Here is a 19,624-nt window from a genome sequence, read left to right as displayed (position 1 = left end):
ATGTGGTATGGGTATTGAGAAGAGGGCAATTCTGACAGAGGAAAACATTGACTTTAAAGCTTTTTCATCTCCTTTTTTACTGCATGACAAATAAATAAAGAGGATAAAGAAAGAACAGGAGGTACTGTAGGGTCAGCTCATGGACCAGCATGAGGGGGCACCTTAACTCAGAGCCCATGAGCATTGTTTGCTGCCCCCGTCATTTGCTGCCCTTGAGGTACTAGTTCCAAAGTAATATAAGCAAGACATGCTAGCCCATCTGGTTACTTTTTACTAAGTAGCTGTGAGACATCATTCCTTTAAACACATTCAGGGTATATGTTCATCCCTCCTGGATTCAAAGCCTAAACTTTTGAGTGGTACAGTGGATTTATCATCCAAATGTGTGGATCTGAATTTCCAAGGCAACCACACAGACAAGCCATGCTGAGAAAGAGCCACCTTGTATTGCCCACAAACATTGCTTTCTAGGGAAATGCAATCCCTGCTTCTCTAGCCAGTATCTTTTGAATTAACAAGCTGTGATTAGAGAGTCCAATGTGTTTGCTGCCCCCCCCCACACCTCCAGCAATGTAATGTAACTTGCAGAAAATATTTGGTCCTTCCTGAGCAGATTTCCTTCCATAGGGCAGACAGTCTTAAGAGACTTTTATCAGATTTTCTATTACTGAACATTAGTTGTAAAACAATTTTTAATATCAATTTACCCCTCAAATCACTTAATTTATACTGAGTCCTAATCAACCCCACACAGCCCCATGTATTGTATTTTGCGGAAGAACAGCTACATGTTTGAAACTCCAGCTTGCAATACCATGCTGTGCATATTGAGAAGATGGGGTGGGAGGAATGCAAGGAAGAATTTGAGAGGAGGTGAAGGGATGAATCATTTTTATTCCCAAAATGTCCTTTCAACATAAACTGAGCTAATGTTCTCTTTTGTTTTTGTTTGTTTTAGTTTTATGAACAGACGGGTTGTCTCTACTAATCCTTATCGGGGAAATGCTGCCAATGGCTACGCATGTCCCAGCGGGATGGCACTTCATTACGATGATGTTCCTTGCATAAATGGATCAGTAAGAATTGATTTTTGTGTAGGTCAAATCACTTACGTGTGTTGAACTCCAAAAGCCTACTTGGCTGAGTGTCCCTGGGCATGATCCCAAAGTGTTGCTAACCATGCCTCATGAACAGAGTCCTTAACTGTGGGGCATATTGTTCCAATATTACATGAACATGTAAGCCAATATAAATATATGTAGTTCAATACTCCTTGGTTAGATAAATCCAAAGTATTAATGTAACTCCTTGGGGAAAGGTCAAAGTAAGGGTGTGATTAAGCTTACAGTTGTGAAAAGTATGCAAGAAGAAAAGAGGGAGATGATGTTATGTCCATTACTCATTCACCTTTGTGCTCTTTGTCCCTGATGTCCTTCATTTGTGTCATCACTTCCAACACTGTAATCTTATCCACGCTTTCACAAATTGAACCGCTGGGTAGCTCAGTGGTTTTAGTATCTGGCTGTGGAGCCAGAAGTTGGGAGTTTGATACTCCACTGTGCTTCCTTGACAAGGGCTGGACTCCGTGATCCATAGGGTCCCTTCCAGCTCTGCAGTTCTAACATCATGATGATAATGATAAATTTGTCTCATTATTTTTAATGACACTTAATTTCCTATAAATGTGTAGAGGACTTGCCATGTTTCCCTCCAGTTCCCTTTCCTCAGGAGTTTAAAGTGATGCATTTGAAATTGTCCCATTTTATCCTCACGGGAAGCTCTGTTGTAGGTTAAGATGAGCAATAGTTACTTCCTAAATCACTTCACTGAATTTTGCTATAAGTAATTTCTAGTACCTGTAGTAGAATTTCCCCTTTAACCAGCCATTTTGTAAGAGAGGATTAAAGGGAGAAGAACGGTTGATATGATACCTGTAATCTTGTAATGTCTAGTAAAGTGATTTATATACTGAACTTTTATCATGTTGAGATGTAATCCCAGTTCCTGCATTGAATGTCACTGAAAACTATGATTTAAGAAATCAGAATATCTACTTCAGTCTTTTAAGATCACAGTTCATTCACATCACTCAGTTAACCTTTTAATGATTATCTTTCCCCCCCCAGTGCATGAAATTTATGCTAATTTACTAAGTGTGTGTGTTACAGTGGGAACCAGAAGATGGCTTTTCTACTTCACGTAGCAGAAGCACAGGAGAAGATGGGCTTTATGATAACATGGGCCTGTATGATAACCTGCCATCTCCGAAAATCTTTGCACGCTGTCCGCAAGCAGACCGAAAAGTCAATAGGTTATCTACTGACAAACTGTCCTCTAACCACTATAAACACCCTGTTTCATCCAATCTATCTTCTGCTCAGTCTGTCACTAATACCTCTGCTGTGGGGAGGGGATCTGTGTCACAGGTACTGCACTGCTTCATTCTTTTAATTCAGCTTTCTTTTCTTCTTCTTGTGTTTGTCTTAAGAAAAATGCACTGATTATTAGATGCTCGCATTGCCAATAAAGCCATACACTGTATTGTCACTTCAAGTATTAATTCTCAGACAGAAGTGCTGAATATTGGAGAGTAAAATTGCATAGATATTATTTCTCTTAATTCAGGCTCCACCAACAAGGGAGTCGGCTACCATTGATTTTGAGTAAGAGGTTATTTATGGTGGGTTTGGAATCTGTGAGCATGATTTTACTCAGGCATTTTTCTGAATGGCTGAATGGATGGTGTATGTCTCCTCATGCACTTGGCAGACTCACAGTTGTGAAGGTCTGGAAGAGGGCTCTGTAATCACATTGGCCTAAACATGCTTACAGAGCTCCTATGATCAGGAACTCAGCCTTATCAGCATTCCAGCTCACTACAACTCTGCAAAGGCAATTTACAGAACTATTTTTAGATCACGAGCACAGTGTGTGAAAGTCTATGACAGTGTCTCATGCCTGAGAATATTTGGGATGGCGCTCACAAGGGTGCCAGTATCGCTACTCATTTAGCCTTCCATGCCAAATCTAGCCCTCCACTTAATAGGACTTATGATAAGAGGTATACATATTTGTAGGCATGAGACTTTGGATTGTTTTTTTAACTACAGCTCCCAGAATTCACCATGGATTCCTCTAGCCAAAATTCTGGCACCTATAGCCGAAAATTCTGTTAGTTTTTTTTTTTTTTTTTTTTTTTTTTTTTTTTTTGTGGTGGGGGAGCCATCCTGTACAAATAAACAGAAAGATGACCAGTCTCCTAATCTCTTATAGTTTCCATGGCGCTTAGCCACTCCCACCTATTTCCTTCTTCTTCAGGCTAATGCTGTCACTACAGAGAGAGACTTGCCAAGGCATAGCTGTGTGTACTGAAACTAATCCAATTACTTCAATTTTTTGGCTAAACTGTCAGAATTCTGACTGGGGAAATTCTGAAATTCCTGGTGCATTCTGGGAGCTTTAGTGAAAAAAAATATGACAGTCTGATGCTTACAAATTGGAGGGTATTTTTTTCTTTTTCCTTTTGTTTTTGACAACTCATGGAATATCCATGTCAGAGTGGCCAGTAGCCATGCTGCTTGGAGAAATCTGGGAACTCCCATGTTTCATGTGAAAGAAAGCTGTGGCCTTGTTAGTTGGCTGTTCTTAAGATTGTATCAGTGGCTGGGATTAGTCTGTCTATTTCAAAGAGCTGCTTATAAATTGGCAATATTGAGCTATAACTATGGGAGGTTGTCTGAGATTTTTTTTTTGCGCTGTCAGTTCTGCAGGGAAGTATTAAATAATCCTGAATACAAAATCTAGGTTTGAATTTGTGCATGTGTCCTACTGTGGCCTGTTCCCTTTTCAAATTTGTTAAGAGATATTATCCCTTCAGAACTTCAGAATGCTCTTTAAGCTTCATGCACGGTGGGTTCCAGACTTGTGAATGCCACACAAGTAGTAGGAGGTGGATTGTTGAGCAGGTGACCATTTTCTGACAGATCATAGCCAAGTAACAAGGGCACGGATCTGTTTCTCTTGGAATGTATTTGAACCATAGGGTGAACTGTTTATAGACTGGTTGTGACCAAGGCAGGGGGAGCACTCTTGTCTAAATCGTAGGGTGAGACATCCTCCATCTCAGGCCTTAAGCCATTCCTAGAGCTGCCATTTCAGTATCTTGCTGAGCATCTCTTTAAAAATCACGTTGTGGTGGTTGCTTTCTCTAAATGTTCCTCAGAATTTACCCAGAGGATTTGTTCAGAGGTTAGGAAGATCTTCTGGAGTTTAAAATAGCCACTAAATGAATTGTTGGTGGAAACATTAATTTAAAAAAACTTCCACCAGTAAATTGTATGAAAATGCATTGTAAAATTACCATTGCTTTCTGCCCTGAAAGAGGCTCTGGGAATTAAAGGCTGGCTAAAATTTTGAACACATATCTTGCCTTTTAAACTCATTACAGTGGTGCCCCGCATAATGAGCGATTCGTTTAATGACGAATCCGCATAGTGATGTGTTTTTTGCGATCGCAAAAGCGATCGCATAACGATGTTTTAGATGGTAAAACATCGCTTTGCGATGATCGGTAAGCGTTTCGCTTACCGATTATTGCATAATGATGTTTTAAGAACAGCTGATCGGCGGTTCCAAAAGGGCCACTGGGTGAAGAAAATGGCCACCTGCCGTGTTTTCGCGTCCTTTCCTTGCTTACCAGGCAGCAAAAATGGCGGCCGTATGGAGGATTTCCGCAGAACAGTGAGTTTTTTGCTCATAGGAATGCATTAAACGTGTTTTAATGCGTTTCTATGGGCTTTTTTGCCCCGCATAGCGACGAATCCACATAGCGACGATTTTTTCGGAACAGATTTTTGTCGCTATGCAGGGCACCACTGTATAAAGGTATAGGACCACAAGACCTTTTTATTAGCATGTTGGTGGTGCCAAGGATAAACAACATAGATGCTGTATTCGCGAAGGCTTTCACAGCCGGGATCTAATGGTTGCTCTGAAGATGCCGGCCACAGAGACTGGCGAAACGTCAGGAAGAAAAACCTTCAGAACATGGCCAAAGAGCCCGAAAAACCCACAACAACCACAACATAGATACTCTTTCCCCATCTTTAAATTGTTGGACCAATTGTTGGTAGAATTATGTTGGTGACTTGCAAAATTAGAAACAAAATTTATTTCAGTTTTCTAGGGAAATTCACATTATCTATCTATTCATATTGAAAATTGCAACTTGGTCTCCCAATTTTCTTGCAGCTGGCATAGTGGCTAGAATTCCTTATTGGATATTTGAGGGCAGGCCCATTACCTGCCTCAAGGAAATAATCCCAGCTTTCCAAAGACTCTATGTTAATAGATCTTCCTGTGATTAATTCCTTCTCACACACATATTTGAAAAACTTTATCTCAGAGTCTGAAAAAGTGCTTGAAATGTTGAACACCCAGTGGTCTGTGGCTTAAGAAATGTTTAGTTTTCAAATGTGTTTCTCAGTAGCAATTGTAGCAACTCTTTCTTTTTTTTCTTTCTTTTCGAGAATAAGCATCTTTTCTCGATTGATCTAATTTTAAATGTGTGCAAAACTGGCTTGTTTTCAACTGAGAAGTTTTAGTTTTTTATATTTAGGAAAAGCATGAACCGTATGGTTCAAAACTGAAATAAATGTTTCTTTTTCATAATAGTTTAAAGGAAAGAAAGCTTCTGGAGCTCCTAATGGAGTTATGGGGAAAGGAAGAACATTAAACAATCCACAGAAGAAATCAGATTTTCCTTCAAGTGTGAAACGTAGCACCTCAAGTAAGTGTTTCCCATACGTTTTGTTATCTTTTGAAGCTAATGTAAAAGTAGAAATATATGCCTTACTGTTGGAGCTCAGTGTACAAGTATCATTTTGTGCATCTGAAATACCATTCTATGGCACACATTGTATTGCTGAACACTATCCTCCACTGCTCTGCTCATGCTCCACTCCATACTTGTCTTTGTGCATTGAAATTTCAATTATGTGGCACAGTAGCAGATTGGTGTACATGTGCAAACCATTATTAGTATTCATGTTTCATCCCTGCACTTTATAAGAGAAAAGTTTTCCTCGGAGACTAATGAAAGATATTTTTTAATCTTGGAGAAAAATCAAAATATGTGGTCCTTACACAGTATTATTGCAGGGAATGTAATATCTTTATTAGACCACTAAAATAATCAATCAGCAAGCTTTCATCCACTTCTTCAGGCCATGCACTGATATTGCCAAGAAATTATAAAAAAGAGTCTCAACAATTCACAGAATTCTGACAGTTATGCTTCTTAAAGTGAGTTCAAATATTGGCTGCAAACAACGTGGGGGAGGTGTTATGTTGCTTATTTAATATACCAAATCAGTGTGTGAGGAAACTGATGAAACATGTTGGATTGTCACTGGGATGCCTAGAATTTGATCTTATTTTTCATTTTGAGTAGTGGCATTTCTGAACTCAGGTAGCAATAATTAACCCTTTATGTACAGATGCAGATCAGTACAAATATGGCAAGAACCGTGTTGAAGCTGATGCAAAGAGGTTGCAGACCAAAGAGGAGGAGCTATTAAGGAAAAAGGAAGCGCTGAGGAATCGCCTGGCTCAGCTTCGGAAGGAAAGAAAGGACCTTCGAGCAGCACTTGAAGTGAATGCTGGTCAGTAAAACATTTGATTTTAATAGCCTGTTCTTTCATGATTGGTGTCTTAGCAAATGCTTTTCAGCAGAAGCAGGAGAGGACTTTCAGAACATTTATAACAATTTTTAATATGACTAGAATGAGGGCCTCATACTTGAAACTTGGTAAAGTGCAAAGGATGGAGCATTAGAAGAGGCTTGGAGCCAGTAGAGAAACAGCAGCTCTCTTGTCCTGCTTATGCCTCCTCTGTCTAAATCAACATGATTGTTTCATGATGTCATGCTCTGCAGTTCTTTGATTTGCATTTCAGTTGCAATCAGTGATGTCAAGTTGGTTCAGAGAGATGCCTGTTGTAATGGGCTCAGGATTAGTGAATATGCTACAGTTCCTGTGCCCTATATTAGGCCACCCACCCCTATCACTTTCCCTTGGCGTCACTCTAGCAAGGCATATGCTGTCCCTGATCCATCTGTCGGAGCTCTTCTCCATTTGGTTATGATAGCTAAATGGAATCTTTGAGCAGCAGATGGGGAGGAGAGATCACATGGATGGGCAATTCATTTGTAAATAAGTAAATAAATAAGCATGTTCCCTAATAGCTTTTGTCTAGACAGCATTGAAACTAGACTGTCATACTATGGAAGGAGAAATAAATGACTTTCCCACATCACCATCTAAGTACAATTTTGAAGAGGTTTCCAAATCACTCTTGTGAGCACACGTTTATTGCTGAAGCAAAACAGCCTCTCTGATTTGCCTTTTTTTAAAATGGATGAGGGACACATAGCTTGCCAAGGACTGTTCAAAATGAGTATAAGGCAGGGGAGGGGCTGAGCCCCAAATGCCAGATGAAGTGTTCTTTAATTAATTCCTTCCTCTCTTCAGCTAATTTCTTCCCCACAATCATTTTCCATTGTCATTCTTGATACCAATTCTTTCCAACCCATTTTATTTATTTATTTATTTGGCCAATGTAAGGTTGCAATCCTATATGAACTTACTTGGGAGTAAGTCCCAAGTCTCACTAAAATCAATAAGACTTTTCCCCAGGTAAATATGTATTTTTAAATTCTCTTGTCTGACTTTATAGTTTAAAACTTCTATGCAGATTTCATTGAGGCCAGCTTGTACAGATCAGCAAGCAGAGGGGTAGAGTTGGTCTGTCTTGGCAAACAGAGTATTAAGTGCAGTGTCTGACTGACTTAAAGTGACTTTTATTTTACCTTGGTGTTTCAGTCTTGGGAGTTCACAGTCACCTGCCCCTACTGACCAGCTAAAGGTTGTACAATTTCCCCCTGCCTTCAGCATCATTTATCCTATTTGATCTCAGGCAGGAAAACTTTAACTGTTCTTGAAGATAAATTAAAGAAGCTGGAAGAGGAGTGCAAGTTGAAAGAATCGGAACGTGTTACTCTGGAACTTGAGTTGACAGAGGTGAAAGAAAACCTGAAAAAAGCTTTGGCTGGTGGCATCACTCTAGGTTTGGCAATTGAGCCTAAATCAGGAACTTCTACTGCACAGGTATGTGTATGTGTGCATATTATCTGTTACTCAGTTGCTGCCAACTTTACAATGATCCAGTGAATTAATGACTTCCAAAGGGTCCTATTGCTAAGAGCCCTGCTCAAATTTTTGCAGACCAAATACCATGTCTTCCTTTATCCTCTGATTATTTCACCAAACTAAGAGCTCACGCTACATGTCTTTCAGCTGCCACCAGTTGATTACATCAACATTGTTCATTATTAATAATAGAAGTCCAGGCAAGGTGTCATTTTTAAAAGAACTGAATAGAAATTGTTTATTGTTAACAGATGATGATAGTTCAAGCAATGTGGTTAACTCTTAAACAAATATCCTCCTTCAACCCCTCTCAACCACTACTCTCCTACCCAAACTCCCAAAACTCTTCAATTCTCTCTAAACTCTCAATCTCTCTAACTAAAACTCCCCCTCCTCCTCCTGAGTCTCTTATATCTCATGACTCTGCCCCTCCAGCGCTCCGATTGGTCCATGCAGATATCGCATTAATATTCATGACCTGGGCAGATGCCACACTGACATTTGTACCAATTCAGTGTTGCTACAAGTAGGAGAAGTCTCATCTTTTTTGCATTGGGAGAGGTAGTCTGCGGTTACATTGCTATTCTTTTTTTCTAGTTGTTTCACTTTCATTTAATATAATTGTTCATTTGGGTTACTGAAGAGCTGGCATAGAGGTTATTTTAGAATATAACGGGAAAGGGGCTTGTACTCTATTCTTTTCACCTCCAAGTGAGACGTTATGAATCTGTGACCTTCTAGATCTTCTTGGACTCCTACTATAATCAGTCTCCACCAGAACACCTACTTCTCAGAAGTAGTCCACTTATATCTAGAGGAACAACAGGTCATCCCCGCAATAAACTATGGTTTACTGAGACACGTGAACCAGATATTGAAGGTTTAGTATTATGTACTTGAGACCTTCCTCCACCACAACCATGAAGAGGAAATCAGAATCTTTCTCTTTACTTTTCAGTGAACTGAATGTATGTGTTTAGATCAGAAAACTGGTGTATTTCCTTGGCCATAGTTAAGAAAGAAAAGCTTCTCAAAACCTGCTTGTTTCTCTAATAATTGTGTGCTGTCAAGTCAATTCTGACTTATGGCAACCCTTTCCAGGTTTTTCCACATAGAGAATATACAGGAGTGATTTACACTGCTGGTTCTGTCGTGAACCATGTATTAAGTTCATTATCCCTCTGCTTAACCAGTTCTCAGGCTGTCCTGAAACAGAAATCTTATACAAACTAGTTTTAGGCCTTAATAATCAGACTACACTCAGTTGTGTGAAATTTCTCACAGCTGCATGTAGATTTAATGGGTAATGATTTTAAGCTTTAACTTTCCTTTATCTCTCTTTTCATTTGCATTAGTGCTGTATAGTGTCTTATAAATTCAATCTATATTATTTTCAGTGTCTTGCTGGTCATGGACTGTAATAATAATAAACTGAAACTGAAGTGGTTTACCATTCCCTTCCTCTGGGGGTGCCCAAGAACTGTTCAGCATGCCCATAACTACACAGGCTGGGTCTTCTGCCGGGAGGCACAGTGGGAAATTGAACTCCTAGCCTGTATCTCTGCAGCCAGTTACCTACCCCCGGTCCGCGGCCCGTGACAGTCCGTGGCCTAGGCCGGACCAGACTGCAGACCACACCCTGCACGTCCTCCCGTCCCCTGCACAGCCCTTTCACGTATGCGCATGAGTGAGAGAGCGCCCCCCACCCCCTTCACGAGTGCACCCAAACACCCCCGCTCCTTTGTGCATGTGTCCGTGTGAGCGCGCAGGGGGGTGCTCCGCCTTCCCCAACCGGTCCGTGGAATTAAAAAGGTTGGAGCACACTGACCTACATCACTGAGCTATTCAGCTGGCTTTAATGTTTCTCTAAGGTAGTTAATGCTATCTATAGTTTCACTGAGTTGTGACCATCTTTGAAATCTGAAATGTTGGAAATGTGCCCCTAATTACATTTTTTAAGATATTTGATATTAAATTCCTTCAGCTGATTTATTGAACCTAGATAAGTATGATTTCTTTTTCAATTTGTTCGATGTCAAATCATACTGTGATTTGATGTTTAACAGAGAATTGGAACAAGGTTTGCTGTGCATAATCAGAAAAGTCCAAGGTTTCCTCTTAAAGATATGAAATATTTCATAATGAATGTAATGGTTTTGTTTCATATCTCAAGAACTTAACTTTCACTGCAAGGCTGTATTCCTTTGTAAATAAGTAATTTAAAGACCTGTTGATTAAAATGCATTTTGTCTGATGTTGTTTGCTGAAGTTCCATTCAGAAAGTTAAATTTTGTCTGAGTGTATGACCAGAAGTCCACCTTGTTTCTACCATCCAGTATGATGCTTCTTAATAGGCCTGCATTGGGGCCAGTTAAGGTCTGGTCTATTTGGTAACATTTTGTGCATGTTGAAAGATTCTCTCTTGCATTCCCTTTTGGTAGCTGCTGTGATTTCAGGTTATTCTTAAAATCATTTAGTCTCCAGTGCTAAAGCATCAGACGCTGGAGAATTCACCAATTTCCAGTTGTGATACAAGTGATACAGAAGGTTCCATGCCTGTGAACAGTGCTGTAGTCCTGAAAAGACATTCTTCCTCAAGCAGTTCTCCATGCAGAGGCCACGTGCTTCAGAAGGCAAAGGTGAGCTCCCTGTCAGGGTCTTATGTTCTTTGGTCATTACCCTTGCCATAGCATAATTTGCCTTCTGTTTACACCCGAGTTATGATTGCTTCAAAAATGGAAGTTGATGACAAGTATCCTGTCACCTAGCTGTGCGCTGTGGGTGACCTCAACGGGAATGGCATATTGACACTAATTAAATAATTCCTTGTTTGATTTTAGGGTGCAGGCAACTTGTGTGCAATGATACAAAGCTGAATGCACCCATAATTGAAAAGGGAACTCTTTAATTAGCAGCAATGTGCTTTTACTAAGGATGTCACAATGTGAAAGGATCTTGGAATATGGCTGGCATATTCCAGAATAGGTTTTATTTTTATTTTCTTCTGATTGAATGAAAGATAATTTCTGAATTTCATATTGTGTTTGTTCTTTGGTGTTACAATGATTTGGTATATCTTGATAGAAACGTAAAAAAAATTATTTTAAAAAAAGAGGCTAATAGCTTTATATTATATAGAACAATTGTCATTCTTGCAAAAGATCTGTATACATTTTTGTGTTGAACCGGCTAAAGCAAGTACAATTTTTTCCATTATGCTTAGAGAGTTATGTACTTAAGATCACAACAGTGATGACTTCAAAACATGCATTATTTTTGAAGACTTTACATGACTATCCCTAGCTTCTTTCCTCCTTGCATTAAAAGACATTCTGGAAAGCCCTGCATGTCCTGTGGGGTGTTGGTGGACACCATGTGCATGATCTTGCTGTCAGCCACTCCACTGGCCTGACAGGGAAGAGGTCTGCATATACAAAGTAGTGTAAAGTTGAGCAGCTTTTCCAACTGAACTAAGGCGTGTGCAGGGAGTTGAGGGCTTCCAATTTGAGCACGAAGCCCAGGGAAGGAGGTAGCAGAATCAGGGACATGTTAATGTGCACCCTGCTACCAGAGGCATAAACAACTGCAGTAATGCTTTTAGTATGGCATTAAAAACCAATTGTTGAAGATGCTTGGATGTCTGCTTACTCGGATCTGCTCTGTATGCACTTGTGTGACTCAGGCAGGAAAAGCAGCTCCTCCCACTGCTCTGCCTAGGCAAGACAACAGAAAAGAAGATGGCAATGGCACAAAAGCTGTGTTCTTGCTGTGTGTTCTTAGCTCCATTTTCATTGCATAAGGAGTTCTGGTGATAAAAATTCAGAACCCTGCAATGGAACAGTAGGAGGAAATAAGGACTTGTAAAAGCAAAGTTTGTACTGAGGAAATCAGATTCTGTCTCACTATGCCCCAAAATTGTTCCATTGTGCTATAACCCAAGCATGAAAATGCCAGAGCTGTTTATGCCCAAGTGCAAGAGTTTGTGCCAAGCCTTAAATTAAATATTTATAGAAGAAAAAGAAAATCAAGCTGAAATAGCGAAGAGCCCTCTGAACGGGAAAAAATGTTTCCTAATAAAACAGTTAAAATGGAATCTTAGTCTCTAGGATGTACCTTGCCTTCAAGAGAACACGCAGGCTTTAGCACTTGATTTGTGAACCAGTCCCATACAATCTTCAGCTAATTTGTTGTTCTTTGTTGGTGCCAAACTCTTACAGCATCATTTACACATTCTGATAACATTATATTGCACAAAATCCGATTGCATAAATTTACACCATTGGAAGATAGATAATGTCATCATCCAGTGCTAAAAGTTATCTATCCCTCCCACTTCATTTCAGATTCCAAGGCTCCCTAGGGCTCCCTTTTGCCCTGGGGAAGCCTTGGAATGGGCAGGCGAAGCCTCTAATAGACAAAAATAAAAAATAAAAAATGGCATAACTGCTGCCAGGGTCAGGATCACCACCAATAAGCCAATGGCCTTTTTTGGCTATTAAAGGCTTCCCTGCTGCACCTTGAGGCTCCAAAAGGCTTCCCTAGGGAGCCTCAGAACCTCAAACAGAAGGATGGGGAGCTTTCACATAATTCAAATTAAAATTTACCAGTGTCAGCTGATGACATCATCAGTTTCAGCTGATGTAAATTTGCATCAATTTGATTTGGGCCATTTTCAGGTAAATGAGATTTGGGTTTAGACATTTTCTCTGGAATTTTTGTCTCCACACCCAGCAAATTGAAAATAAATTGCAGCATATCTCTCTTGCATATTAATCTCATGTTTTAGTCATTTGCCTAAATATAAGTTAAGGCAAACTGCTTTTATCTGGCATAAATTGCAAAATTTTTTGATTATGATGGTCTGCATCATACTAAACCCACTGAAATACTCTTCATTATAATGTTCTTGAATTAGCTAATTGAATATAACGTTTCCCCCCCTGCATTCTTCTAGGAATGGGAGATGAAAAATGGAACATAAAGAAGTGAAGTGGTCACCAGCTTTCTGTTCAAAGCCCTGTTTCATATGGCTCAAAATGGACTGAAGAAGAGTTATCTGCACAATGATATAAAGGATTCAATTGATCCTGTTCAGTTAGTGATCAATAAGTTTAATACAGCCAAGGAAAGAGTTGTTTTGAATGTGGCATTTTTATTGCAGTGACGTTTCATCTGGAAGACTAGAAGTATAAAATGAACAGAATAAATGAATATGTAGCTGAATCAGGTAAACTAGCACTAGCAATTGTGTTAGGTGGAAATGGAGATTGGCATGTTTCAGTAACCATTTGAAATAGTTTTAGATAGCTTTAATTAATTGGTATGAAAGCAAATGTGGACTGCTGGATAAATTTGGGGATCCAAATGCTTGAGGCTTTCGTTTAGTCCTTACAAGTTTCACACGGAAGGCAAATGAAAAGCTGGAGCCCTTGCTGGGGTTGTGCACTTGGTGTTTTCCATGGTGATGAGTGATCAACGGAGGACAAAACATGAGCGGAAAACAGTCTTGCTACTGGTAGGAAGACTCATTGCCCTTTCAAGTAAAAAGAACAGCCATAGTTTTAACTCTTAAAAAATCTTTTTTTAAAAAAATAATAATAATGTTCTCATGTTTTAAATTCTTACTTTAAAAGTCCAATACTAAGAGATGCCACTTACAAAAATATCCCAACCACCTCTGTCTCCTTGATTCCCTTTCATAGCAGTAGACATTTTGATGAAGATCTTTGGGAAGAAGGTACAGAACAACCAAAAGAACAAAGCTTTGTTGCATTCAGAAACATTCCAAGTTAACAAACCAAAACTGATGTTTTTAAAAAACTAGCTTCCCCCCTCCTTCCTGTCACTGTTGCATGCAAAGGTTTTCTGATCAGCAGTGAATGTTTCGAACAAAGTACGTTTCATCATGATTCCTTAACACATGTTATTTTAAGTAATCTCTGCTAAAGTTGCTATGTGTCCCTGTTTATTTATGTTTACTCTTCTAATGTTTAATCACATTTCTTTCACCTGCTGTAATATAGTGACTAAGAGCATGAGCTGTGAGGCCAGGAGGTCCCCAGTGGAAATTTATGAGGGCACTCACGGGGCAGCCATAGCCCAACCCTGCCTTCCTTATGGAGTTAACAAGAGTAGCCCATTTTGCAGGATTACCAGGATCAAATATGTGAAGCAGTTTGAATGCTTGAAATGTCCTATATATGCTTTCATTAGTATTGTGCACACCTCAAAGAAACATAAAAGTAGAACATTTCCTGTGGCTATCTTTAACGCCTGCCCTCCCTGACCCTGCTTCCCAAATGTTGCATGTGAACAGAAGAATGCAGAGAGCGCCTGTGCGTATGGGCTGCTCCAGTATCATTCCTTTGTCTGGCATATGAGGCCTGGCAGCTGGACAAGAGTCACCTCTCATCCTCTGAACAGTAAGAAGAGGCTTTCACTCCAGGGAAAAAGCTCATTTTTCTCCTTTTCAATTCTGTTTCTTTCCTGAAGGTAGATGTAAGGATCCAGGCTAGGGAGGTTTAGTTTGGGGTAGTGGTGTCTGTTCTGTGCACTTTTTTTTTCTTTCTGTCTCTCTCATGTAAGCCAAGAAAGCTGTGAGGGAAAAGATAAAAGAGGAAAAAAGCCACTTTGCCATCCATGCTCACTGAGCTCTAGTCAAAACATAATATAATTGGGATTGTCCTGCTCCACTACTGGACAGTGTGTTTCTTGGGCCTCCTCTCTGCCACTGTTGGGGTGTTGAGGAGAGAGCCAGGGCTGACAGTCCCCCCTCACCCCAAATGGTAAGGTCTTCTGCTTGCCCTGGGCCTGTGACACCACGTCTGAGGCAAAGAGGTGTGCCTCTCCTCACTTAAAGCAGCATTTTGTGTGCCCTGTAGGTCAATCATAATTTGAACAACATCTACAATGGGAGTTATTCAGGGCTCTTGAGAGATTGTAAATTGTATTTATTTATTTATCTATCTATTTATTTATTTATTTTTAAGGCAATAGATAGGGTTCTCTGTGGAAACCAGGAGAGACTAATGGTCAGAGGATGCAGAATACCGTGGACATCCATTCTTTCCTGCCCCAAGAGTTCAGCTCGCCCCCTGAAGAATTTTCCAGAAAGGGCTCTTGCCCTTTTAGTGAAAACACCAGCCCTGGTGACAGAGCTGGAGATGGGACAAACTAGACCAAAGGCAACTTTCTCGCCTCTTCCCCCCCCCCCTGCCAATTCCCTTGCCTTTTTGTTTTGTTTTTTGTTATTAGTGATGTCAGGACCCAAATATGAAGATAGTTAACAACCTAGCCTCTCCTAAGCTGTGAGGCTATTGTCAGTTTGGGCTTCTTGATGTTGTTTTATTTGCTGTGTTGAGGAAACCCAGTTCCTCAAATAACAGAAATATCTGAGGGACTGGAGGGGGAAAAGGTCCATCCCATGATTCACAAATAGGGATACGTGGCCCATGGACCTCCGGATGTTGTTGCCCCAGCTTAAAAGTTTTCAAAAAATGATTTGTGCTTATTTTTAAAATTGTGTTATTTTTCCTTTCAGTAGTAGTGATTAAAACAGTCAAGTTGTTGATAGCAAAAGTAAGGGAGTTTGAGGAGGGTTTTCCATAAAAGTATCACAAACAAAAAGTCCCCTTTCTCAGTTACCAGCAGCCTGACTTCAGATGTCAGGAGGATATGGAAAAAGGTCTTTGGTGATGATGCCAGAGTTTGGGCAAGCTGGTGTTAATTCCTTTTCCATGGTTTCTCTAATTTTATCCCTCCAGGGAATTATCATCCTGCTGAAGAAGAATTACAGTTTGCTTAAAAGCTATAGGTATTACTCATACTCATGAAAGTGTTACACCCCTTTCCAACCACCAGTTAGTTTTTCATTTAATCATCCTGTTCTGTCTTCCAGTGAGAGGGATTTCTACAAGACAGTGGTATTGAAGGTGTTGAATCTGCAGGTTGCTGGCTGAGAGTTTGGTTCATTGGTAGAGGAAACATTTTACCAGGCTTGGAATGTTTACTTTGGTATATATTAACTGTTCTGAGATGTCTGTCTAAAAAGAGGAAGAGATAGGGAAGCTTCAGCTTACCTGTGGGTTATCTTTTTGTTGCTCTTGCCATTTAGGTCCTGGCTGTGTCCAGGTTTGCACTCTCCCCCTGTCCATGTGTCATTCCTTTTGAGGTGCAGCCATGTACAGGATGAAAGGTACAGACCAAATCAGATCTGTGCCATTGATTTTGGTACTTTGTTCCTTGAACATGGGACTGTTGTCAGAAGGCACCACTCTGTATATTGGAGCCCTTTGTTTCTTTATAAAGAGCTGCCTCATTTGGCTTCTTAAACTGGGAGTCCTGTATCTGACTGGAAATCCAGGGCACTTGCTAACCAGTTTTCTTGAATGTCCAAGTTGTGCAGGGACAAACATCCCCAGAGCCCATATTTTCCTTAATCGGTAAGGGAGAGGTAAAGGTTGCTATGTCCCTGCAAACTGAACAACCTTTCTGAAGGTAATGAATGGAGCAGCCCATGGGAAGGAGGGGGAAATGCTGTATATAAATTGCCCACAACAAAGTGCTTACATAGCAAGTGTGTGATCCACTGGTGTCTTCAGACTCAACTCCCAAAACCACACCACTTAATTTCAGTGGCAAGTTGTAAAAAAGCCCTATAAACCAAGGCTTTTCATAGTTTGTTGCCAACATGTGACATCCAACGGTTGCAGAGAGGAGGGGTGTAGTCATGGCGGGGGGGGGGGAGATTCCAGGAGAGAGAGGTATGCCAAAGTTGCCCACCCTTCCTATAGGACAATAAGATGCTCCCCATACATGAGGCAGATTTTTCCTGCAGTCCTGCAGGTGCATGCAGTTGAGTGTTCTTGCTGCCATTTTTTTTTTCATTTTTCAATTCTTCCTCCACTAGCTGTTTGGATTGTATGGCAGTTTGGCAGGGAAAATAAACTGAAATGTGCAGAAATATCATCTGTATCCCATAAATTGTTACTGCAAGGAACGTTTTTATGCAAAAAAATACTTTGCTTAGGCAAATAATTTTAAATTAATTTATTTGTATATTTCATTGAATGTTTAATTTATAGATGTACATATTTATGATGTATTCTAGACAGCTGATAAATACGTTTCTCAAGGAAATAATTTCTGTTATGGTCCACGTCATGCAATGCACAGTAGGCTAATTAGATCAACTTTATCAGATATGAATAAGTTTATTTTTCCATTGTGAGTCTTGGTTTGAGCAGAGGATGAATTTAAATCATAGTTGCTGCATCTTCATCTTTTTTTTCCCCTAGACTGACAAATTCTACTTAAACTGAAATCTGACATATGTGTCCATAGCTTCAAGAGTGAGCCTGCTGGACATCCACATTTTTTTGCCTATAGGACAGATGTGTTTTAAAAAGCGAATGAAACCCGAGAGTAACACGTCCTTCCCACTCCCAGGAAACAGTAGCTAGGTAGAATTCTAGCTAATTGGCCCTCATGACAATCATGAAGCTACCTCTGTCACCTGGCTATGTAAAGTGATTGTCTCTTTTAGTACTTACAAGACCACAGATAAATCTTTTTTTTTTTTTAGAGACGCTGCCAAATAAGCAAATAAAAAAAAAATTATTGAACACACTCACTGGTATCCACACACTCCTGCACAAAGTTTTCCTCTTTCTTCTTAAATGCAAAATCATGTCCAGAATATAATGCAGTTGCCTATGTCAATGAAGAAATGAAGATGCAGCTGAAAAAAAAAGAAGGGCAGCAGGCTGCAGGAGCCAGTCTGGATATTGACTGGAGATCTAAGAGAGAATTGAATCCATGGAACTGAGTTGGTCAAGCCATTCTTTCCTATAGCGCAGGGATAGGCAGCTGTGGCCCACCTCCGTTTTAGGGCCCATCAGCCTTAGCCAGCATACTCAAAAGGATACATTATAGATGCTGCAATCCAAAAAATGATTTGGAGAGCCAGTTACCAGTTTCTGCTGTGGAATATGCGTGTGTTGTATAGCACCCATTTTACAGTGATGGGAACTTGTTTTATCATTCTGACCTTGCAGCAACCATTTTTTGCTCCTTTATTATTAAGCTGCCTCCCTACCATAGGTTTAGTGCTCTTCAGAAAGAAGCAAGACATTGAAGAAGAGTTGGGTTAGTATAAACTCCCTTCGCCTTTTTTCATCTTTCTGATATTATTGCTATTGTTAAATTTTTCAGATCAGTTTACCTGTTTTGTGCAGAGTAGGACACTGACATGTGAACAAAGGGCAACTATACATGAGTATAGGCAGCAGATAGGAATGGGTGGCATGATAGAAGAACCCAGAATGAGACCAGACCACTTTAAATGATATGAAATATATCCCAGCCCCTGCTGTAAAGCATTTATGGTCAAGTGTATTGTGTTTTGACCTGGTACAGTCCTCCTGAAACTCTAGGCGGCTTGTTTTTATGCTGCTTTGTGAGTGGTTTTATTGGCTTAAGCCTGAGTGGAAGAATTTAGATAATTAAGGGCTCTTTTCAGTTTTCTGTAAAATTGTCACCCACCCACTGAGAATTCTGTGATACCTTAAAGATTAACTTGTACGTTATCTCATTAATTCTTGTGTACTGGTGCCCATGTCATCTGATGTATGAAGGGGTATTCGGAAATTCAAGAATATATCCCAAACACTAGATGAGGAATTGGGTTACAGGTAGTGAGATCAGGCCCTGGAAACATGTCCCCCAGGTTTTCCCCAGGCTGGCCCAAGACATTTTGAAGCCAAAAGCAGAGCACAAATTTCCGACCCTACTAGTAGAATTGTCTTGCTGCAACATTCAGATGTTACTTCCATTTGTTTCTCTGTCATGATCCCATCTGAAATGTGTCACTTTTGTGCTATTGCATGGCAGGGCTGGCCCTGTCTTGACTTCAACCATTTCACAAGAGAGAAATGCATTCAGAAATTTCCTCCCCCCCTCTTGACCTTGCTTGTTGGGTTTTTTTTTTAAATGTGGTCTATGATCAGAAACACAGTCAACTCCCTTACGAGTGGACATACAAGGTGCAGAAATGGCTGAGAAAACGACATCTGTGTTCCACTCCTTTGCCCATGATACATTTCACAAGCATTCAATAAACTTTTAGCAACTGGTAAAAGGGCTTTTATAAAATAATCTATGAGACTGCATTCATAACAGTGCTCCTAGTTATTCTAAATTGAAGTTTTATACCTAATGTTTGTGAGGGAATTTTACAGATCCAGCTTTCCTGAATAAAATGTACATCTGTTGGATTTAAGCATACATTTCAAGTAGCAAATTATTATTTGGAGAATGAGAAAATTAAAAGGGAAAAACCCTTTGTGTTGGGAATTTTGTACCACTTTCCCATTATTAATGCACCTGAGCTGTCTGACCTGAACCATTCTTGTGTTAAG

General features: G+C 40.0%; 1 protein-coding gene across 5 annotated transcripts in view; it reads left to right on the top strand.

The window, feature by feature from the left end:
* Nucleotides 1–17,785, top strand: part of AFAP1 (actin filament associated protein 1) — an 87,130-nt gene extending 69,345 nt beyond the window's left edge. For 2 of the 5 annotated variants that reach the window (XM_020790497.3, XM_072998421.2), the window contains 7 exons: nucleotides 959–1,094; nucleotides 2,169–2,426; nucleotides 5,674–5,788; nucleotides 6,498–6,662; nucleotides 7,975–8,165; nucleotides 10,685–10,846; nucleotides 13,162–17,785. In XM_020790497.3, the coding sequence (XP_020646156.1) occupies nucleotides 959–1,094; nucleotides 2,169–2,426; nucleotides 5,674–5,788; nucleotides 6,498–6,662; nucleotides 7,975–8,165; nucleotides 10,685–10,846; nucleotides 13,162–13,188 (1,054 nt within the window). In that variant the 3' untranslated portion in view covers nucleotides 13,189–17,785. The remainder of the gene's footprint in view (nucleotides 1–958; nucleotides 1,095–2,168; nucleotides 2,427–5,673; nucleotides 5,789–6,497; nucleotides 6,663–7,974; nucleotides 8,166–10,684; nucleotides 10,847–13,161) is intronic. The other 3 variants (XM_020790498.3, XM_020790501.3, XM_020790500.3) reach the window with 3 other exon arrangements.
* Nucleotides 17,786–19,624: the final 1,839 nt, after the last annotated feature.

Source organism: Pogona vitticeps, chromosome 4 (assembly GCF_051106095.1).
Source record: "Pogona vitticeps strain Pit_001003342236 chromosome 4, PviZW2.1, whole genome shotgun sequence".
Classification (NCBI taxonomy): domain Eukaryota; kingdom Metazoa; phylum Chordata; class Lepidosauria; order Squamata; family Agamidae; genus Pogona; species Pogona vitticeps.
The sequence above is the reverse complement of the archived record's forward strand: the minus strand, read 5'-3'. Positions and strand labels throughout refer to the sequence as shown.